The 24,273-nt window shown below is 41.1% G+C and overlaps 1 protein-coding gene across 1 annotated transcript in view; it reads left to right on the top strand.

Moving 5' to 3' along the window:
• egfem1 (EGF-like and EMI domain containing 1) overlaps window positions 1-24,273 on the top strand; it is a 55,574-nt gene that overhangs the window by 16,935 nt on the left and 14,366 nt on the right. Inside the window, exons 6-20 of the mRNA XM_079611453.1 lie at window positions 4,303-4,425; window positions 5,012-5,137; window positions 5,253-5,375; window positions 6,440-6,562; window positions 6,792-6,929; window positions 7,798-7,914; window positions 8,122-8,244; window positions 8,917-9,153; window positions 9,249-9,380; window positions 11,197-11,325; window positions 12,601-12,729; window positions 12,829-12,963; window positions 13,035-13,169; window positions 15,178-15,309; window positions 16,085-16,213. Of these exons, the coding sequence (XP_079467579.1) occupies window positions 4,303-4,425; window positions 5,012-5,137; window positions 5,253-5,375; window positions 6,440-6,562; window positions 6,792-6,929; window positions 7,798-7,914; window positions 8,122-8,244; window positions 8,917-9,153; window positions 9,249-9,380; window positions 11,197-11,325; window positions 12,601-12,729; window positions 12,829-12,963; window positions 13,035-13,169; window positions 15,178-15,309; window positions 16,085-16,213 (2,031 nt within the window). The remainder of the gene's footprint in view (window positions 1-4,302; window positions 4,426-5,011; window positions 5,138-5,252; window positions 5,376-6,439; window positions 6,563-6,791; window positions 6,930-7,797; window positions 7,915-8,121; window positions 8,245-8,916; window positions 9,154-9,248; window positions 9,381-11,196; window positions 11,326-12,600; window positions 12,730-12,828; window positions 12,964-13,034; window positions 13,170-15,177; window positions 15,310-16,084; window positions 16,214-24,273) is intronic.

Genomic DNA, 24,273 nt, shown 5'->3' with positions numbered 1-24,273 from the left:
GTTTATCTCCTCGCCAGAGCATTTAACAACAGCATTCAAGTAAGAAATATATCCTTATTAAAGCTACTAAAGTTATTCAATCAAGAGCAGTGAGTGATTTTCTGTTTTTCTTTAGTTGTTTGATTCATATTAACTGCATATTTAGCAGTAGATACTATATATTACACTGCTTTCACTTTAATATAGATCTAATATACACATGCGATTTCTTAACTTGCTGTTCACGTTCACAGACATAACCGACTGTGTTCATGTGAACTTGTGTGTATTTGGCAGTTTATGAGCAATAAGACGTGAAAGAGAACTTCATTTAATACTCGCGGTCAGAAAACCATATATCAGAAGTTTAGACTGATATGGCTTTAAAACGCATGCAGATAATAAACTTTCATGATGATGATGAAGAACATTCTGAGACTTTTTTGACCAATAATGCTTTGAACTGTCATGATCATAAGTTAAGTAAAGTAAGTAAGTAGAGTAGTTTGCAATGCTCTCTGTTAATGATATCCAGGATTTACGCTGTAATCAATCCTGTGCATGTGATTGCATCGGGGGCTTGTTTAAGGCCATTAGTTTTGGCTAGGTTTCATCATGAGATGAGAGATGATGTATAATGGGCTTTGTGTGGCTGAATGTGCTGAGGGAACCGGTTCTACATGTGTGTCCATCTCAGCTGTTAGTGTGTAAGTGTGGGAATGATGATCCTGCCTGCTGTCTCAGGTCCTGCTGGACTGAAAGGCTACAGGTGAGGAAACAGGTGTATGAGAGATGCCAAATTTACACCGTAAAGATGGCACAGAAGTGGCTATAGGTGTCTTTACAAAGACTGCTTAATGCTGCTCTTAGGTGGCATAAATTCATTTACACAGCAATTTCAATAGTATAATTTTATACTAGGGGCTAAGGTGGGTCAGAGCAGGCATCCTTTAGTCTTTATTTTTAATTTAGTCTTGCTTTTTTTTCTCAGCATTACGTCTTTACACTGAATTTTGGGCAGGCACAGAGCAGCCTTAAATCAGCTGTGTAAAGATGCCTAGAAAAAGAGAGAACAGAACACAGAGTTGCAGCAGTTATACTGTATATACAGAAATACTATAGAAAAAATGTTAAATTAGTAGGCTACAGTTAATAATTTGATTGTGGAAGAAAATGTGGTTTGTTTGAAATATGTTTTTTTATGATTTTAACTATATCCAATATCTAGTAATTCATTGTAAATTCACAGTGGTATTTTGTAATTTAAATTTGATAGACTTCATGTCTTGTAACATGACATGTGTAAATCTTCTGACTCTGACTCTCTGTAATGGAAATAGTCAGATGGATGTAATTGAATTCATTAGGGTCAGAAGGTTTAATTATTGCTAATGAACCACATTCAATAATCCAGTCATGGGGCAGACAGTACAGCACTTGACCCATAGTTGACTGCATACATGTAGGAATTCATCCCATGACAAGAGTCTGACAAAACCCATGTATCACTGAGGAAATTGTAAATGATTTCTCAAATTGATACAATATCATGTATGTTTGAACATTTGCAATGGCTCCCAACAGTATATCATTACAGTGAAGTAACTTGTGTTGATCTTGGACAGAGTTCTTTGCCAAAGCAGTACGCATTTGGACATTATATGCACACACACATGTGAATGTGTTCAGCAGATGTTACAGTATTGTACATAATTACTTAGGAATATATGATCAGGTGTCAGACAGCAGCCGTCTTATTCTAGAACATTGCAAATCTCTTTGAGAATTCAAAAGTTTGACATTTTAAAGTTCTCATTGTTCATTTTCTAAACAATTTTCATTTGACCAAAGTTATATTTTCAACACAGAAACGTAAAAACTAGTGTGAGATCTGACAGCTCATTTCTGTTCTCTTCTGTTATGACAGTGTGAATTTATGAGCATATGTAGGATTAATTAACTTTTGTTCACTAGACTCATCCATAACTCCACAATCCTTACACTTTTCCACTCAAACATTACCTAAGGCTTCTTTTACGTTTTTAAAAGCGAACATCTGTTAAAGCATTAAAGAATTGTATGGCATGAAACAAGGCTGGTCACCATTAATCTCATGTATATAAGCACATTCCTCATAGTGACAGTTTTACTATTACTATTTATGGCAAATCTCTTATGCATTGAACATGATTTTCTATTTTCATACATTTCAAATTTCCAAAAAGTACCTGTGTTGTCATGGTTTTCAGATATGTATTTGATATCTGAAGTACTAGCAGAAAATCATTAATTAAATTATTTATAAAATAATATATTAATTATTATTTTGTATTTACCAGTGATTTTACCACTTGGATTTTTGTGTGTGCTGTACACAGCCCATATCAGGAACGATCTCCAATGCGGTTGCATTTTGACCCACAGCCATATTTAGACATTAAGTGAATGAATGAACGAATTAATGAATTTAGAGACTTAGGGCCCTATTTTAACGATCTGAAACGCAAGTGTCAAAGCGCAAAACGCAAGTAACTTTGTGAGCGGATCCCGGTGCTGTTGCTATTTTCCCAGCGGGATAAATGCCTCTTGCGCCTGGCGCAAATCTAAAAGGGGTTGGTCTGAAGTAGCTTCATTATTCATAGGTGTGGTTTGGGCGTAACGTGAAATAAACCAATCAGAGCGTCCTCTCACATTCCCTTTAAGAGCAGGCGCGCTTGTTCCACGGCGGATCGCTATTATAACGGTGGATTTGCCAGCGCACGCCAGGAGCAGTTCACAGCCGAGGAGTTCTCGTTCTCGTCAGGGCTGTAAAACACAGAGAAGTGACATTGGGGATGATGGGAGAAACCCACCCAAATTAGCTTCGGTTAAACAGGCGTATAATTTGGGTAAATGTGTAGCCTAATCTAGGTTTTTATTTTTTTAATCTAGATATATATTTTTCACATCTTCACGGACACAACAATGATTTCCCTTGTGTGTTAATATTTTTCCTTGTAATAATGTATGATTTGCAAAAATTAAAACTGCTGCGTCTGTTTATAATTATTAGAGAATCAAAGTGGATGCGCGTTAACATTATGGCCAAGCACGTGCCCTTAAAATACCATATCACTAACGCGCAACGCGCCACTGTCTTTAGACTGTTTTTTTCCTGGTCAATGGTGCAATTGCTTTCTAAAACTGGAAAATAGCACCAGGAGAGTTTTGCGCCGGAACACGCCTCCTCTTTGCGCTGAACCGCCCCCGCGAGCGCAAGTTCATTCCCTAATTTACCGACATGCGTCTGTGGAGGGAAGAGTCCGCTGTGGGCTGGTGCAAAATAGGAATGATACATGCGTCGGTGTTCAAAGTCAATTGCGCTGGGTGCAAGATAGGGCCCTTAGACTTAGAATTTAAGAGGGTCTAACAGTTGTGATGGCATTATAGAAGAAAACTCAGCTGTTATCTTGGAAAAAGAAGGTTGCAAAAAGTATTAAATAGCAGGGAGCCAATAATTATGGCCAATGTGTTTTGGAGAAAAACATTGATTTCATAATGTGATTCCTCCCCGACCCCCCCACACACACACAAAACAAACAATTTTTTTTATGAAAGATCAAAAGGATTAACAATGCAGATTTATTTTTACAGCCATCATATTAACCAGGGGTGCCAATAATTCTGACCACAACTGTAAAATAGGTGTTCATCCTTGAATGTTCAAAAAACACCTTAATTTTTATTTATTTTTTTGACATTTTTGCAGCACCCCTCTTCTCAGTCTGTCAGTAACGGTCTATTTAGTTCCAGTCTCTATCAAGCCACTCCTTCCGAAAATCGAAGTGTGCTCTGACTGGTCATCTCACTCAGTGTGTTGTGATTGGTTAACCACTTCGAGCGGGTTTCAGAAATATCACGCTACTCACCATAATAACTGCATTAGATCCAGGTGGGAAAAAACCAGCGTCACTTGGACATGGCGGGTGGCGAAAACACACTCAACTAGACCTCGCTTCCTTTATTTTGCGCATGATTTTGGGCAGGATCATTTTGGTGAGGTCAGAAACAGTGTTTACTGATATAGAGAATAGCTCCCTTTGCATAGACTTTGTGCTTTGTAACTTTTTAGACATTTTTCATGCTCAAACAGCAACATTACACTAAAGAAACTTTAAAATGTCAAAAAAAAAAAAAACATAATAGTCCTCTTTAAATAAATAAATAATTTATTGAAAGAAAGCCGTTCAAATTTTATCTGCCTAATTTATTACATTCAAGTGAAGGCGGACAATGTCTTATTTGTTACATGTGTGTGTGTGTTCATGCATGTTGTCCCCACAGATAAAGATGAGTGTGAGGAGCTGAACGGTGGTTGCCAGCAGACGTGTGTGAACACACTGGGTTCGTACCACTGTGAGTGCAGAGAGGGTTTCCGCATGCACGCCGATGCTCGCACATGCATAGGTAAGACCTTTAAAAATCGCTTACATGCTCACAAACACACATCTATCTCTATCTTGAGTAGCATCTGTGAATCACCTATAGCAATGCATTCTGGGAAGGAGAGCAACAGCAGGCTGCCTAAAACTCCCATTACTTCTGCTAGCTCAACAAACAACGTAAACACAGCAAGTTGAGCTCTGGTTCTGCTGATCTCATCAACCTAAAAACAGCCTTTATCCTGTTTTACTGGAGTCTGGATGTGTCATCACTCTGTGACAGGCCTGGCGATGTCATCACAGTGAGACAGCAGCGCTGACCTGTCCCCCGAGGCTCCGTAAATCTGTCAGCTCAGACACGACATGGAAACATCATCATTCAGAGAGCAAGAGAAGGAATGAGAACAAAGCTCTTGATATATACAGTACACAAACCCCAAACTGGATTCGATTCAGAAATGTTTTCCCTTCACAATGAAAGTTTTTCTTCCTGTCCAAACAGAAAATCTGACTTTGCCATTACAATCTATCTGGGAGTCAAATGTCTGGGTTGACCGAAACTAATAGTAACCAAATGGTTGAGTGGCTGTTTGTTTGTGGCTCTTTTCCAGTGGTCAACTCTTGCTCCGTAAAGAATGGCGGCTGTGAACACAGGTGTGTCGATTTGGGAGACGACCAGTTCAAGTGTGAATGTCGCAGCAACTACCAGCTCAAAAGAGACAGAAAACACTGTGAATGTGAGTTCATGCATACGCCATCTCTGACAGGCTTTTACTGTAGTGATATTGTGATGGTTGTGTGAACACTTATCTCTCTCTGTGTGTGTGTGTGTGCACTGTGTTATTCTCTCAGTGAAGGATCCCTGTAAGGAACATAATGGTGGGTGTTCTCATATCTGCAGTAATGTGAATGGACAGGTGCAGTGCAGCTGCAGACCGGGATACAAACGGGAAGCCGACTTTAGGAGATGTGAAGGTGTGTGTACACAGACATGTACCCACATATATGTTCACTTTTTTTATTTTTACAGATAAATAATGCTTATCTTGTGCCACCTTAGACACTGTTTTGTGTCATTTTTAATTACTAGCAATAGAATAATCCAATAAAAAATCCATAGCCAATTACAGACATTTGTATTTTATTTTTATTTTGAGTAAATATTGTGTATTTCTTTCCCTAAAATGTATGTGCTATGGAAGTGGAATTAAAATGAAATAAAATAAGTGTAGTTTTAATAATAAGAAAGGAAAGCTTGTGAAGACAAACTTTGATGGTTCGTTTGCTTCAATGTTAATTTTTTTTTTTTTTTTTTAAAGACTTGACAAAGTCTTGAAGTGTAAAAAGTTATTTTAGGCCTTACAGACAGACAGATTTATTTTGTCATATTATTTATTTATTATATTATATTATTTTTTAGAATTTCTTTTCTTTCTATTTCTATTTATTATTTTATTATATTTTATTTGTATTTTATTTTGTTATTTGTTTATTTTATTATTTATATTATTTATATTTATATTTTATTATTATATATATATATATATATATATTTTTTTTTTTATTATTATTATTTTTTTATTATTATTTTTTTATCTCAGTTCAATTCTATTGGCCACAGGCCACAGCAAATCTCTCTTCTTCTGTGCCATACAACTGAACTCTTGTCTGTGTCCTGCTCACACACACACACACACACACACACACACACACACACACACACACACACACACACACACACACACACACACACACACACACACACACACACTCTACTAGTGTGACTAGACTGCTGTTACTTACTATGTGTGCAGGCCGGTATATAGTCATGTTTGTCTGGACCTCATTTTTTATGTCCAGACTTTATGAGACTTCAGCAGACCCCATGAAGAGACTCTTGCCCCTGCTGTGCACAAACATACATTGCCACGCTTACACACACACACACACACACACACACACACACACACACACACACACACACACACACACAGACACACTGGCATATTTCCTAATTGCCCAATCGTTTCCTCTCCCAGACATTGATGAATGTGTGTCTGGTCAGGCTAAATGTGCTCACGGCTGTGCTAATGTGCCGGGATCATTCCGTTGTGTGTGTAATCCGGGATTCGAGCTGGGTGCTGATGGGAAACAGTGCTATCGTGAGTACATACACATTAACACATGCTCTATGCGTCTTTTAAAATAATGTTCGGTGGAAGCCTAAAACACTTTGGAAAACAATTATCAGATTATCTCAGTAGTTCACTGACATGTGGAATTAGTTTACTGGAGCCAAACAGTCTGTGATTGGTCAGTGTATTTGACATGCACCAATCAGTGATTAGAAAACCTTGTAGAAACCCTAACGTGGAGTGACACATTCTGCAGGTATAGAGATGGAGATCGTGAACGGCTGTGAGAAAAACAACGGTGGCTGCTCTCATCACTGTGAGCACACCACCAGCGGGCCCCTGTGCGCCTGTAACCAAGGTTACCGGCTAGCTGAGGACCTCAGGACGTGCATAGGTACAGTATGTGCCCCGCTTTCTAGCAAATCCTTCACTATGTAAAATGTAGTTGTTTTTATATGATTAATTACTCTACCGTAAATACTACCATACGCTAACCGTTTTTGAAAGAAGTAAAACAGTGATATTGTGAAATATTAAAATTTTTAATTCCTATTCCTGTGATGTCAAAGCTGGATTTTCAGCATCATTACTCCAGTCTTCAGTGTCACATGATCCTTCAGAAATCATTCTGATATGATGATTTGATGCTCAAGAAATATTTACTATTATTATCAATGTTGAAAACGGTTATGCTGCTGCTTAATATATAAAAAATATATCTGAATTACAATAATTTTATGGATTAAAGTTAATTAATTGATAAATTAATCAAACAATTCTAACATAAAAGTTTGTGTTTATATAATATAAGTGTATATATATATATATATATATATATATATATATATATATATATATATATATATATATATAAAATGTGTGTGTGTGTGTGTCTATATAATATATATGTATATACACACACACACACACATATTAAATAAACACAAACTTATATTTTAGGATTGATTAATCGTGATGAATCGATTTGACAGTACTATTTAATATTTATTTACACAGGTCACTATTATTCAATGCCTCTAAACGGTTAACTTGGAATAAATCTCACAAATGTTGATGGTCATATGTAAAGTCAAGATTAACCAATATTATTGGCGTAGAAACATAATTTATGTGATTTTGTGTTGTCTACACATGCATTATTTAAATACTTGCCTGCTTTTTTGTGTTAATGTTTCATTGTGGATTTTTTTTCTCATGTCAATAAGTGAAAATGTTTCTGCATTTGTGTGTGTCGTCTACAGACACCGATGAGTGTGAAAACGGCGAGGCGTGCTGTAGTCACTTCTGTAAAAATTACCCAGGAGGCTATGAGTGTGGCTGTAGACCTGGATACACACCCAACGGCTGCACATGTGATGGTGTGTGTGTCTGTGTTTACTATCATGTCTTCCTCGTTTGACCTTCTCATAATCACAGATTGAGTCTTAAATTGACACTGATCTACATCTTTAACTTTATAGACTTACACATTCATCTATTTCCTCCTAAATGGGATATATTTAAAGTTGATTTGAACAGATTTCTGTTAACATGAAGGCTGTTTTAATATGAATGTCTCTCTTCAGACATTGATGAGTGTGTGTCCGAGACATCAGGCTGTTCTCAGTACTGTGTAAACACCCTGGGCTCTTATGAGTGTTTCTGTCAGGTGGGCTTCAGACTGGACTATGACCAGAAATCATGCTCACGTGAGTACAAGTTTGATTGGCTGTTTAGTGCTGACCTCATACACAGGAAGTGATGCAAAATTTTGTAAATATAGTATTACTGACATCTAGAAGACATGTTTTGAGTTGGTGAAATGTTATATAATCTCCATCAGTGCTGTTATAGTATCATTGAGGTACTATTATAGTTTTTATTAACATTTTCTATTTATTTTTGTTTAATATTTTTTATATTTTAAATTTAATTAATGTTTTTATAATGTTGTTGTTTTTTTATTTTTTATTATCTATATTATTTTAATACAATTTTATTTCAGTATTAGTTTTAATAATTGTAGTACATTAAGTACTAAACTAAATTAAAATAAAGAATGTTGCCTTGGCAATAATAAAGTAAATATTCATATTTTGAATTATTTTATTTTTTAAGTCTACATAATTTGTTTAACAAATGTTGCCTTGGCATTAAAAATACATAATTTTTTATATTTTATTTAAGTTAAAGTTTATTTTAATTTTAATTCAAGTAACAAAAGTTTTTTATTTTTTATTTTTTATTGATATTGTTTTATCGTTTTTTTAAGTTGTTTTTAGTTTTAGTTATCTATAATAACCCTAATTTCTATTTCTCTGTATATGTCTCTATTCTTTTCTTTTCCATCTCTTCCATTCTGTCTCATTTTGCGCGTTTAGCTCTGTATGAGAGGGAATTGGAGGAGGAGGAGGAGGAGGAAGAGGAAGACGTGGTTGGCAGTGAAGATGAGCCCGAGGTCCTACGTTTGCCGGACTTGCTGTTCCGTCGCCCCCCTCAACTTCTGCATTACACCGCCGCTTTAAGCAGACCGTATTATGATGATACACACACTTACTACCCAAGACACCCGCACAACCGAGAACAGAGAGAGGAACTGACCATCATCAGCAAGATTAGTAAGACAAACTAGGAGCGGTAACATCAGAACTGTGACATAAACGTACAGAAAAAGGAAAGGACACATAACTATATCTTGATCTCCGTGTATCAGTGTGTGAGGAGGGCTCATTCGGTGACGACTGCAGTGTGAGCTGTGAGGACTGTGCTAATGGAGGAGTGTGTGCGTTAGAGAAGGATCGCTGTGTGTGTGCGCCCGGCTGGACTGGGGTCTCCTGTAATGACAGTGAGTGTGTTTATTCTCTATCATTGATCTCTGACCTGAACTAAAGCATTAAAGAAATACAGCTTCAATTTAAAGGAATAGTTAACCATTTTTTTTTTTAATTCTGTCATCATTTACTCACCCTCAAGTTGTTCCAAACCTGTATGAGTTTCTTTCTTCTGCTGAACACAATAGAAGATATTTTGAAGAATGTTGGTAAACAGACATTACATGGTAGCCATTGACTTCCATAGTATTTTTTCATCAACTGATTGATTATCAACATTCTTAAAAATATCTTCTTTTGTGTTCAACAGAAGAAACACGCGTAGTGTAATCGACTCCTCCAACTGGATGTAATCTGCAAAAATCTTTCAAACGTAATTCTGAATGCTCAAAATCTGCAGACTGGGTCTGACTTTCGCCAACTAACATTGAATCATCCAGACTGGAAATCAAGGGAAATATCTGGACAAAAGTCATATAGTTGGAGTAAATTATATTCTAGGGCTGTCAAAATGAACGCGTTCATTTTGCGATTTCAGTTTAAAATGCGTTAAATCAAGTTTTGGTCAAGATATTGTATTGACAATGCAAGAGTCTTGCACTCTGTAAAGTCTACTCCAGCACATCCCAAAGACTTTCACTGAATTTAAGGTCTGGACTCAGAGGTGCCGATTCATGTGTGAAAATGATCCTTCATGCTCCTCCCAACCATTCTTCCACAATTTGAGCCTGATGAATCTTGACATTGTCATCCTGGAATATGGCCATGATGTGTCTTCCTACATTGTTGTTTAAGAAATGAAAAGCTACACACTCCATCAATTAGGGTTAGAAGAACTGTTGCAAAACATAGAACCTGCTAGAAACATTATAATCACTGCAATAATGATCTAATCATAGACTCTTAAGCATTTGCCTATTAAAATCCAACCATCAACCTTTTTTTGGCTGGGCAACAGTGTTGGGGAAGTTACTTTTAAAAAGTAGTGTTTGCTCGTTATTCGTTACTTCTTAAAAAAGTAATCCGTTACTTTACTTAGTTACCCCCTTTGGAAAGTAACATTTTACATTACTCGTTACTTTTACGTTACTTTTATTGGCAGAACCCAATATCTGTTCCTAAATGTGTAGGCCTACATAAAGTACTATGAACTCTACCTATTGAAAAACTAGAAGAAGAAAAAAATTATATATATATTAATTAAATTAAATATATATTTTTATTTAAAAAACATTTGTAACGCGTTACACACACAACACTGCTGGGCAATGTATGTTTAGAAAAGAAGCACATTCATAGATTACATGACATAATATTAGACTGAGAATAAGACCTAAATTCAGTATATAATGAGACACAGGTTCCATTTTTCCTGTTCTTCTTCTTTCCCGTCTAGCTGATGTACATCTCCCTGCTGTACTTACCCTTACTTATGCAGAAATCCCATCAATCCACCGAGCAGAGCAGTTCAATGACTCTAAGCAAAGTACTTCCTGTAGAGACACTATAACTCAACTCATTTATAACATAAATTGACAGCATGTTGGAGAGCCACAGTCCTTAGAGCATCTCCAAACCCATCATTGTAAATTCACAGGAGCGCAATTTGAGTTTTCCATACCGTCAAATTTTTAATCCATCCTAAAGTCAACAGAAAGTACGGTGGCTGCTGTATATCTCTCGGCCCCTGGTTCCTCTGAGAACCCTAAACACGTATTTACTTATGCATTCTCTCTCTCTCTCTCTCTCTCTCTCTCTCTCTCTCTCTCTCTCTCTCTCTCTCTCTCTCTCTCTCTCTCTCTCTCTCTCTCTCTCTATCTCTCTCTCTAGCTTGTGCTGAGGGCACATATGGTGTTCAGTGTAACAGTCTGTGTGTTTGTAAGAATGGGGGCCGCTGTGACCCAGTGACGGGGAAGTGCTTGTGTCCTCCAGGGGTCCAAGGTCTGCACTGTGAAAACGGTACTTTGTCTTATCTTCAACTGTTTTTTTTTTTACATCTTCCAATTCTCATGGCTTGTGATGTTTCCTCTTTCCTCTCTACTTGCAGTGTCATATTTCAATATTCATAAAAATATATTTTTACTTTTGAAATGCTAACTCTTTCTGTCGACACATGTCGACTCATGTTGAAAAGAGAGGAATATAAGTTTTTTCAAAGGCAATGTTTTTAGGTTAAAATATGAGAGTGAATTTTCTTTGGGTCCTGAAACTTTTTGGAAAGAAAGTAATACTTTTATTCAGCAAGGGCACATTAAATTGATCAAAAGTAAAGTAAAGACAGTCAAGACATTTAAAATGTTAAAATAGGATTTATTTTTCTAATAAATGCAGTTCTGTTGAGCTTTGTATTCATCAAAGAATTGCAGGTTTCACAAAAATAGCAGTTTTAAAAAAAACTTGTATTAATATTTAAATCTGACTGTTTTTACTGTATTTTTGATCAAATAAATTCAGCCTCGCTGAGCATAAGAGACCATAAAAATATTAAAACAAAAATACAATAATACCAGAATCTATTTATCACTTTGTTGGCTCCTTTATTATCAGTATGATAAAAAAAGTGTCTGCTAAATGAATAAATAAATGGCAAGCATGATCCCAGACTAGCTGGAGCCCTTGGGTTAACCGTTTAAGTTCCTTAAACTTTTCTTCTTCTCTGTTTGCCCTTGGCCTTTTCTGTCTTCATCACATCATCCATCAACTGCTCGTCTCTGAAATTCTGAGCTCTGATTAGAGCTGGTCAGATAATTCTTAAAGGCACACTATGCAAGATTTCTACCTTAATACAGCTTCGAAGTCATTTCGATGGTAAACGAACTCGTAGTAGGGTGAATCATGCCGATATGGGACGGCGCTAGAAAAACCAGCAATGCAGGTTTGAGAGGTGGCGCCCCACCAAATCTCGCGAGAATCACAACTTGCTTTACGGCACGACGTCACATACATCAACAACATATGAAGCAGCCTCTATGGAAGACACTAGCATGCATTTCAGACGTGAATCATGGCGGAGTCGACGAAGAAAACAAAGAAAGCGCGGTCGCTGAGTGCAGAGACGGCTCTGCGTGAGTGGTGTTTACGATAGTAACGTTAAATACAAGTACTCCGCCGCTGTTTGACAAAAACGGAAACTGCATAGTATGCCTTTAACATTTCTTGTGATGTAATATGCTTTTTGGAAATCCAGAGGAACATTGTGTAATTTCACCGATGTACCATGTGTGATGTCATCAGGTTGTCCGCAGGGTTTCTATGGGAGGTTCTGTCGGAGGAGGTGTAACTGCCCCAATAATGGACACTGCCATCGTCTGTATGGTGGTTGCCTTTGCACACCCGGAAAATATGGCAAATTCTGCCACCTGCGTAAGTATTTATTATGCTAGGATAGTATGTTACAAAATGTTTTACTCATCTCCTTTCAGTTATTTTGAGGTGTAGTAAAATAGTGTTTCTCCACATTAGCATGTCCCAAATGGACCCATGGTGCGGGTTGCTCGGAGGAATGCGGATGTTCGCAGGGAAACTCTCTCTCTTGCGATCCCCTAAAAGGCACATGCTTTTGTAAACTTGGCTTCCATGGCGAGCACTGTCTGGCAGGTAGGTGATGTTTCTACAGCATTAGAAACAGTTGTGTCAGACAGGTACATATGTGTCGTGTTCATGTATAGAATGTGATGACGGTTTCTTTGGCGATGGCTGCCGTGAGCGATGTAACTGCTCTGATGGGGCACCGTGTGACCCTAAAACCGGAGAGTGCCAGAAGATGTACCCACCTGGATACCATGGAGAGAAGTGCCAGCTGGGTAAGACTCAGTCACACACCGATCTGTGTTCAGAAGGGAATACTGACCTATTACTTACTGTGTACTCATACTGAACAGTTCGTACTCTACCAGATTTTGTTTATTTGAATAAAATTAATACTATTATTCCGCAAGGATGCACTAAATTGGTCAAAAAGTAACAGTAAAGACATTTATAATGCTACAGATTTCTATTTCAAATGAACTTTATATGCATCAAAGAATCCTGAAAAAACTACCTTGATTTCAAAAATATTAATCAGCACAACTGTTTTCAACGATGATAATACTAATAAATGTTTCCTGAGCTGCAAATCAGCATATTAGAATAATTGCTGAAGGATCATGTGATACTGAAGACTGGAGTAATGATGCTGAAAATACAGCTTTATCATCACAAAGTATATTGAAATAGAAAACTGTTATTTTAAATTGTAATATTATTTCACATTTTACTGTATTTTGACAACTTTTACTGTTCAAAGTATGTATTGCAAACTACTCATTTTATTGTATGCCTTAGCATACAGAATACTGTATCCCACAATGCAATTCGGAGTTTGAAATAGCATACCACAACTCTTACTACTCTTACGCGCCCAACAAACGTAAAGTAATGACAGTTGCAATTTTAGAATCTCTTTATTGAGGTTATGATTTCATCTGACAATTAAAATAAAAATGCAAAATATTTTTTAAGACATGATAACTGGAAATGACTTACTGAATTAAAGAAAGACATCCCAAGTCAATAGGGTAAAAAAAAGAAAAACTAAACTAAAAGGATGTGACCATATTCACCAGTTTTAAATATGCAAACAAGGAATGATCTAATTAAATATGCACTCATTTGCATTCATTTACAGATGCAGAAATCGAATAGATTTAAAATAAACTCATTATTTTAGATGTCTCTTTTTACTGTAAATCAGAAAGTGGCTGCTAACTTTTCAAATGGGACAATAATGGCTTTGCATCGCCCTCTAGTGATTGTCAGATGTTGGTGCACAGAACATATTTAATAGCTCAGTTATTTTAATAGCTCAATAATGTCTGCATCAGAGATCAGCTGTGAACAGTCAATCATCAGACAATCTGTCCTGCTTAAAACCCTAAGGAGCAGATGCACTAAACACTCACACATGAAGACACACACTGACAGCTGTAAGTGGCAGTCATTTGATAGTGGCGTGTGTGTCAATTCAGTTCAGCTCAGTAGCATTGTATTACAGAGTGAGTCACGGAATAAATGTTTTATGTTGCTAGATTTATGCTTTACATCTCCGTTATGTTATGAACATGATATATTAACACGTGTGTGTGTGTGTGTGTGTGTGTGTGTGTGTGTGGATATAAATGGGGTTTCCCTCTGTTCGCTGAAGAGAAATTAATGATTAGGAAAGAGCGCCATGCTTTAAAAACATATTTGAAGTGTCTGTTTTAGTTATAAGTCTTTCTTGATCACTTAGCTCATACATTTTTTAGTCTTAATGGCTTAAACAGATCGTAGTTTGGTCTTAATGCTAAAACAGGCCCTTTTATCCCATCCTCAGGGGTGATTCTGGGTAATTGAAGTGAGGTTGAGGGAGAGCGCTTTACAGTTTCTAGGACAAGAAAAAGAGTGAGTGAATTCAGTCAGGATAGACAGATATCTTTGTGCCTGTTTGAACTGCAATGCTAAGTGCTTCGGTTAGCTTGTCTAATAGCAAACTAATGCTGTTTTCACCTCGTTTTCACTGAACAAATAAAAATGGTGGTTTCTGCCTCTTTCTCTCTCTCTGTGTCTGAGAGAAACTGAGTGTGAAGCAGGCTATACAGTTAAAGTATATAGTATTTATGAAAATAATCAATAACGTAAAATAAAACAAAAACATTTTGACTTTCAATGGGACAATAATAAATACAGTGTATATATTTATATATTTTGACTGCATATATTGCATTCTCAAACTTCAAATATGTATGTTTTGATTTGTTCACATTAATAACAAACATCCCCACTCTGTAGTGTGCGAGGCAGGTTTTTGGGGTGTAGGCTGTGCCAATGTGTGCCAGTGCGGCAGTAATGCAGTAACCTGTGAGGTCAGCAGTGGGCGCTGTGTGTGTGAGGCTGGATACACTGGAGATCAGTGTGACAAGAGTAAGTCTAATCTTTCTTTTTCATTCTCCTTCTCCCTCCTTGTTTCAGAGTCTTATTCTTTTTGCCGTTGCACTATTTAAATGGTACAACATGTAAAAGTTCAGGTACAAATGTTAAATCTGATGCTAATCAATATGCAAATACTGCCACCTTGTGTCAACGTAATAAAACTACACACACCACCCATACTAGTTCTATAGTATTTGGGTATTATAATGTGCACAGTATACAAAATTCATACACACAGGACCTACAATATTAGGCTAAAGTAAACAAGAGAATGCGGTGTGTGAGATACTGTATCCCACAATGCAGTGCAGTTGATTTGACCTTCTATGTGCATTGTGAAAGTAGTTACAGATACAGTTTTCTATCTTTTTAACATGATTTTTTTGACCTCTCATTTGATCTGACAGCGAGAAGCTAAGACATTACAGTCATGGCCAAACATATTGGCAGTGACATAAATTTTGTGTTTCGCACAGTTTGCTGATTCAGTATTCACATTTCTATGGTATACTGGAAAACAATGATAAGCATTTTACAAGTTTTGTGCCAGTAATATTTGGGTTTTTGTGATAAAGTAAATTTTTTGGCCATTGAAGCTTTTTGCAATTATTTAAACTGCATCTGATCACTACATCTGTGTGTACTACATCTGCACCTGATCGCTACATCTGTGTGTACTACCTCTGTGTGAATGTAAGTTCTGTTCATGTGTCCTGAATCTGCATTTCCTATGATGCTTCTTCATCATCATCATCATCATCATCAGAGTGTCCTGAGGGCCAGTATGGAGCCGAATGTAACCGAGTGTGTGAGTGTGAGAACGGAGCCGAATGTGACCACATCAGCGGAGCTTGTACCTGTACCGCCGGCTGGCTGGGATCACACTGTGAAACGATTGAATAACAAACAAATGCATTCAAATTTTGAATACCAAAATTTCATTAACTAAGAAAACACCACAAATATCACATTTATGTAATCAGCAGAGTTGTCAGTAACATTTTTGTCACTGCATATTATTTTGTATTTTCCTGGCCATTTATCTTTCTCCACCGTAAAGTGTTTTCATACCCCTAATGCACTGGGGCCTCTTCTTCACCAGGGAAACAGGAAGTCTCAATCAGTCTTGGAGGGCAACCCACCCATCATGCAATCTGAGTGTGTGTAAAACGGAATGTTTTCTCATTGAAACGCTCACTCATCACACACAGTCAGGCAACTTTTTGTTTAGTTTGTTTGGTGTGTCATAATGAGATCAATGCAGGAAACTGAAATCATAGGTTTCAAAAATATCTAGTTAATAAGAGCTAGAAGCATGTAAGAAGGTTTCGTCCTCCATGACCTGTTGTATCTGCCTTCTAGTGGTTAATCTAAGCCACTGACAAAACATCTCACAAACATACACACACAGACACACCCTGCTGGATCCATGACAGCATCCTCTGCTTAATGAGACAGCCACATGCAGCTGGTGCACTTTATGAGGAAACCACAATGCACAGACATACACACAGAGCCAAACATAGACGCTAGACTCCTATCTTAACTAAAAACTACAAATCCAGCAAAAACCCTGCACATTTGAAACACACACGCATACAAGATGCATGGACAGGCATCTGGCTCATACCTTAACGGGTTCCTTGCATGTATTTTTTGCACGTTTTTTTTTTAGCACCGCACAGCCCACAGTTGAATCTACAGCACAGTTTTCAGCCTAGATTGCATGTGGTGAGATAAAAGATTGAGTGCCGCAGAATATTGGCAACTATTGAGTTGTCCTAGCGGACTGAAATAAATAACACACCTTGTGCAACCAGTGTAGTCTATTTCAGGAACAAATGAGTTGGTCCATTTGTAGTGAAGCAAAAGTATACAGTACAGCACAACCGGTCTGATTCGTGGACAAATGACTCTTTAAACCAGATCATCTAGTAACGTCCTGTAGATGTTTTTTTAAACGTATGATTTTAGTTTCCATGCATTGATGCCATTATGACACATTTTGCAAACGTTGTTTGTGTGTTTCTGTGTTGCTCGACTGTATGTGATGAGTGTTTCAATGAGCGAACAGGAATCACATACGTAACACTTTTCCTAACAATACAAGGCACAGCTAGTGCAGTCTGATTCACGAGTGAGTGACTCTTATGAGCCGATCCTTTTTTTAGAGAATAAAAAACATTTAGTGCAACCAGTGTGGTGTGATTCATGGACAAATCACTTTTAAATCAGATTTTTTAATGATCTAAAACAGGCAGCACAACGAATGTAGTCTGATTCACGAACAAATGACTCTTTTCAACCAGTTCTTTTTTTAGTGAATCAAAAACATTCAGCTAAATCAGTGTAGTCTGATTCACAAACACTTTTGAACTGTTTCTTTGTGAATCAATCAGTTTGTGTGGTCCAATTAATCTGTGGAACCAGGTCTTTTTAGTGAATCAAAAATATACAACATAAAATATGATGGCTTTGCTAAGCCATTTCTTTTAGTGAATCAAAAACAGTGCATCATAACCAGTCGTCCTAATCACAAACATTTTGTAGAGAAAGGAAGTAAGCCAAAATAACTGTGATCTGATGTGGTTGAGGGTGCTGCAAACTATCATTCATATGATAACCAGGGCCGACAGAACGGATCTAGATCCCGCACAGCAGTGGAAAAGAGTAGTAAACCTGTCTAAAATATATTGAAGCCAACAAAGGAGATTTGAACGGGGCAAAACCAGGTCTTAGAGGACCATTAGCGTTCAATCTCCATCTGTATCAACTCAACCACCATTGATTTAGATGCATAAAAGCAGATTGTTTTAGTTTATAGTGGACTTTTACATTCACAGATTTCATCTTTAATAAATCAGGCCCTGACTATAGAGATCGGGTCTCCGTATAGGCCCACATATCCACCCGTCCGTCTTGGGACGTTTTCAACTCAGTAGTTCATCTGGATGTAGCCAGCAGTTCCACTCATGTTCCATAGGCTCAGATGTCTTCCATGCTTCTTAATCATACAAACTGACTGAATAACAGCACACACACACACACACACACGTGTGGCGGGTCTTTAGCGAGCTCTTGAATGCTATCATCGGTCTCCATCTCTAAAGGCCTCAGCCGTGAAACACATTTTACCGGCTGCGGTCCGATCACAACCATCGTCTGCCGTTACACACACACGCGCTTTACAAGATCTTATCAGGCTGATGGAATACTAGACCGATCTCTTGTGATCGCGCGTGTCTGCGTGCCATATGCGCCGCCGTGGTTGTATGGATGTCTGTCTACACTTGTGTTCATACAGAGAGATTGCGATTTCATTTGCTTGCGTGTGTGTGAATGAAAGGCAGTAGAGTTCGTTACTCGTTGAATATTTAGTTTTAGAATAACCAAATTAACTAAGCCCTTGTTTTATTTTAGAAACTAAGAAAACTGCTTCATTAAAAGACCATTTTAGCCAGGTGTACTCAATTTTATGTCTTATGGGAGTTTTGCATGAAGTGTGAGTTGAAAAACCTGGGCAAAAAAAAAAAAATCCAGTTTCACCTAGATATTTGTCACATTAAAGAAAAAAAATGGTTTGCAAATGTTTTCTCTGTAATTAGCATTTAATGAATCAAACATTTTCATTTTATATTAGCTAAATTAACTAAAGCATTATTTTATTTTATTAAAAAAAGCAACCCTGGCAAAGAAAACGTACTCGGTTACTAACGTAACCTCGGTTCTCTCTAGAAGAGGGAACGAGTACTGCGTCGAAGAACGCTACGGGAAAGATATTTCTTTGTCGAGATTGAAGCCTAAAATTAATCCTTAATTTTGTAATAATGTAAAACGCTTTTCTGAAGCATACAACCTAGGCGGAGCAATACAGCTCACCCATTGGCTGCTCTGCCAGAAAAGCACAGCCTATGCGAGGCCAGGACGCTGACCAATGAGGGCACTTCGCGCCCTTCTGCGTCACCTCCCGCCCAAACAGGCGTGGCCTAGGCCTATAAATACGAGCATAGCTGTCTAACACGCCGATTTTCGTCAATGAAGCGACGCAGCGCGGACACGCACGGCCATGAGACGCAGTACTCGTTCCCTCTTCTAGAGAGAACCGAGGTTACGTTAGTAACCGAGTACGTTCTCTTACGTAGAGTTCTCTCGTACTGCGTCGAAGAACGCTACGGGAACCCCATGTAAAACGCCGTGCGTGCTCTTGGACCGACACAGACACCTAAGGGCGCGCGCGCCCTGGTATACAAGTGCCTACCCCAAGAAGTATAGGGAGAGCGGCTAAATTAGCATCATCCCTTTATAGTAGTGCCTCTTAAGGCATAATAGCATATATATGTAAATATAGATATATATGAGGGGTAATAGCATGCTCATGGGACACATTGTCAGTGAGTGATGCTTAAACATTGAAGTGACCTGGGCCGCAGCGCGGGGCAGGAACACTTATACACATTAAACATTGAAGTGACCTGGGCCGCATAGCGGGGCAGGAACACTTATACATATTAACATTGAAGTGACCTGGGCCGCAGCGCGGGGCAGGACACTAAAATATAGTCTTCTAGACCGAGAGCAGTTTAGCCTGCAACGCAGGAACCTCTAGGTTATAGAACCTAATAAATGTAGACGGGGAGGCCCAGCCTGCCGCCATACAGATATCTTGTAACGAGATTCCGCTATACCAAGCCCATGAAGAGGCCATGCCTCTCGTGGAATGTGCTCTGATGCCCAAAGGGCATTCCAAACCTCTAGATGCGTAGGCTAGCGCAATGGCGTCCACTACCCATCGAGACAGACTCTGTTTCGTCGCGGCTCGCCCCTTGGAGCGTCCGCTGAACGAAACAAAGAGCTGCTCCGTCTGTCGAAAAACAGCGGAGCGGGACACGTAAGCTCTTAATGCCCTGACCGGGCAAAGGGAGCTATTTCCGTCCTCTGAAGCCGGCAGGGCCGACAGGGAGATGACCTGAGCCCTGAACGGTGTGTTGAGGGACTTAGGCACGTACCCATGCTTCGGTTTCAATACGACTATAGAGTCGTTTGGCCCGAACTCCATACAAGAAGCTCTCACTGAGAGCGCTTGCAAGTCTCCCACACGCTTCACTGAAGCGAGAGCCAAAAGAAACACGGTCTTGAGAGACAGGTGTTTCATGTCAACTGAGTGAATAGGCTCGAAAGGGGCCCCTTTCATAGCGTTCAACACTGTAGAAAGGTCCCAAACGGGGACTGAAGGAGGCCTTGGAGGGTTTAACCTCCTGGCGCCTCTCAGGAAGCGGACCACCAGGTCGTTCCTGCCTAGTGAACGGCCAAGCGTTGGATTAACGAACGCTGAAATGGCAGCCACATAGACTTTGAGCGTGGATGGGGTTCTTCCCTTATCCAATAGCTCTTGCAAGAAGGAGAGAATCTCCGGTTCTCCACACTGAAGTGGTGACAGACCTTGATCTGAACACCATCCAGAGAACACCGACCATTTGGAAGCGTAGAGCCGTCTAGTAGACGGGGCCCTAGCTTGCTCGATCGTGTCTAACACTCCTCTTGGGAGGTTAGCGGGTACCCGTTTATGGCCCATACGTGTAGGGACCAAAGCTCGGGGTGAGGATGCAGAATCGCGCCCTTGGCCTGTGAGAGGAGGTCTCTCCTCACTGGAATCGGCCACGGGGCAGTACTTTTCAGTCGCATCAAAGCTGGGAACCAGGTCTGATTCGTCCAGTATGGAGCAACCAATAGTACCGAGCATCCGCTCTCCTTGATACGCTCCAGCACTTGAGGCAGGAGTGAGACAGGAGGAAAGGCATAGAGCGGACGGCGGGGCCAGGCTCTGGCCAGCGCGTTCGCGCTCTTCGAAAAGAATTCTGGGCAGTGAGCGTTCTCCTGGTTTGCAAACAGGTCTATTTCCGCTCTGCCGAACCTTTTCCACAGCAGACGCACTGTCTGTGTGTGTAGGGACCACTCTCCCGTAGGAACATTGTTCCGTGAGAGTCTGTCCGGGCCTACGTTCAAGTGGCCTGGCACGTGTATTGCTCTTAACGAGCGCAGATTGTGCTGGGCCCACACCAGTATGCGTTCCGCTAACCTGAATAGGTTTCGGGACCTCAGGCCACCCTGGTGGTTTATGTAGGCTACTACCGACACGTTGTCCGAGCGGACCAGGACGTGGTGTCCTTTTATCCGGGGACAGAAACGCCTCAGCGCAAAGTCCACCGCCATCATTTCCAGGCAGTTTATGTGCGGTAGTTTGGCTCGCTCTGCCCATTGGCCAAAGAGCGGTCTGCCGTCGAGCAGTGCTCCCCAGCCTGAGGTGGACGCGTCCGTGGACACCACCTTCAGGCTCGAGGAAGTCCCCAGGCTTACACCTGACCGGTACCAGTCTGACGCTCTCCATGGTGTCAGGGCTGAAATGCATTCCTGAGTGACCTTGAGGCGATAACGACCGTGTAACCATGCTCGGCGCGGTACGCGCGTTTTCAACCAGAACTGTAGTGGGCGCATGCGCAGCAGGCCCAACTGCAGCACTGTAGAGGCTGAGGCCATGAGGCCCAGCATTTTCTGAAATCTCCTGAGCGGCACTATGTGGCCGCTGCGGAAGGATTTCGCCATTTGCAGGGTATTTCGCCTGCGCTGTGATGACAGGCGTGCTGTCATAGACAGTGAGTTCAGATCCAGTCCTAAAAAGGAGATCCTTTGACTGGGAAACAGTGAACTTTTCTCCCAATTGACTCTCAGACCTAAGCACTCGAGGTGATCGAGAATTAGGGTCTTGTGGCGAGCGAGTTCTGACGGCGATCGAGCTAGAATCAGCCAATCGTCCAGATAGTTCAGAATTCGAACGCCTCGGAGTCTCAGGGGTGCCAGCGCCGCGTCCATGCACACTGTAAATGTACGAGGTGCTAGAGATAGGCCGAATGGCAGGACTGTGTACTGATATGCCCGGCCCTCGAAGGCGAATCTCAAAAATCGCCTGTGACGTGACGCAATTTGTATGTGAAAATACGCGTCTTTCAGATCTATCGCCATAAACCAGTCTCCTCGGCGAATTTGCGCGAGGATTTTTCTGGTCGTGAGCATTCTGAACTTCCGCTTTGTTAGCGTTTTGTTCAGACGCCTTAGATCTAAAATGGGTCTGAGACCCCCGTCTTTCTTCGGTACCAGGAAATATCTGCTGTACAGACCCCCTTCGCTCTGAGCTTGAGATAAAGGCTCTATGGCCCCTTTGCTCAATAGCTTCGCTATTTCGGCTCGAAGTAGATGTGCTACTTCTGTTTTTACCGTGGTTTCGACTTTTCCCGTGAAACGGGGAGGGCGTCGATGAAACTGTAGCGAATAGCCTCTTTTTATAGTCTCTAGCACCCATTCTGAGACCCCGGGAAGTCTTTCCCATGCATGTGCACGTGTGACTAGGGGTTGAATGTAATCTGGGCCCTGGTCGCGAAATGGCGGCGACACGAGAGCAACCGTGTGCTGTAACATGGACGCCGTGGCGTCTGAGGCGGGGGACATGTTTAACACAGTATGCGTCCCGCGCGCGCTCGACTCTCTGAGTTGAGAGAGAGCACGCGGGGCGAGCCCTACGGGGCTCGTTATGTTTGTGAATAAACGTGGGCGCTTGGTAGCGGGCACATTTATAACACCGGGGACACTGTGTTTGTGTACTGACTGATCGTTCGTTAGTTTCGTTTTTACAGAAACCGCGGAACGTGCAGTGTGTAGTGGTTGTGGGCACTGGACAGCGGGCACGCTCACTACACGTAAAGCACAATCGGTGTGAGCCGATTTTATGTGTGCAAACCCTGTGTTGAACGGGGCTGTGCTTGTGTGAATGAATGGGCACTGGGTGGGCATTGCAGTTACACACATTACACCATCGGCCTTGGCCGGAACACCAGAAATTAAACTCTTTTTTAGATTTATCTGGGTCGCCGTGAAAACGGCGTTTGTGTGCAGGCAAACGGGCTTTACGGCCGGTTTGTTGGCTGCTAAATACACTGGTACAAACACGGAACTTAGGGCTGTACAAGCGAAAATCTTTGGTGGAAGTCCGGCCGCAGCGGGACCCGAACACCGTCGTTTTCCTAGCAGGGCTAGGATGGCGCCGAGGCCTCGGGCTTGAGTGAGATCTTGGGCCGAGGACCACGCGGCGGCGGGCGGCGTCCGGCGGAGCGAGACCGTGGTCTCTCTCGGGCCTGCTGCTGCTGGGCCGGTGCGGCGGGCGCGGGGCGCTGCTGAGTTCGGGCAGGCGGCTGTTTAGGGCGGCCTGTTGCGGAACTGGAGCGCTTCGGCAGAAAATGCCACAAATGTCTCTCGGAAACAGTAGCTGAGGCCATAATCCTGCCGATGGCGTGTGCGGCGGACTTTGTAGCGCGAAGAGCGAGGTCTGTGGCGCTACGTAAGTCCGGAACACTGATCGCGCCCGGGCCTTCCTCGTCTAGCTTGCAGAGGAGGTTAGCCTGGTGGATTTGGAGCACAGCCATGGTGTGCAGCGCCGATGCAGCTTGTCCGGCGGCGGAATACACGCGGCCGTTCAGGGCTGACGAAGTGCGGCAAGCTTTAGATGGTAGGACTCCCTTAGCCCGCCGTCCAGCAGAGGGTGGGCAAAGGTGAGTCGCTACAGCCTCCTCGACCGGAGGGAGAGCGTGGTAGCCTCTGTCGCGAGCACCGTCCACTACGGAGAATGCTGGCGAGGCAGAAGTACGTACTCTGGCTGAAAATGGCGCCTTCCACGATTTCGCTACCTCTTCGTGAAGCTCAGGAAGAAAGGGTGCGTGTCTGGAGGGGGGCGCAGCGCGGTCTCCAGCGAGGAAGCGGCCATCCAGCCGGTTGAGTGCAGGCTGTTCGGGCGTCGACCACTCGAGGCCGAGGCTCGACACGGCCTGTGTGAGCAGACGCATCAGCTCTGCTTCGATGCTGATCTTCCCTCCTCGACGTTCCGGAACGGCGGGGGAGGGGAGGTCCACA

This window comes from Phoxinus phoxinus (assembly GCF_949152265.1).
Source record: "Phoxinus phoxinus genome assembly, chromosome: 4".
In the NCBI taxonomy this organism is placed as follows: Eukaryota; Metazoa; Chordata; class Actinopteri; order Cypriniformes; family Leuciscidae; genus Phoxinus; species Phoxinus phoxinus.
The sequence above is the reverse complement of the archived record's forward strand: the minus strand, read 5'-3'. Positions and strand labels throughout refer to the sequence as shown.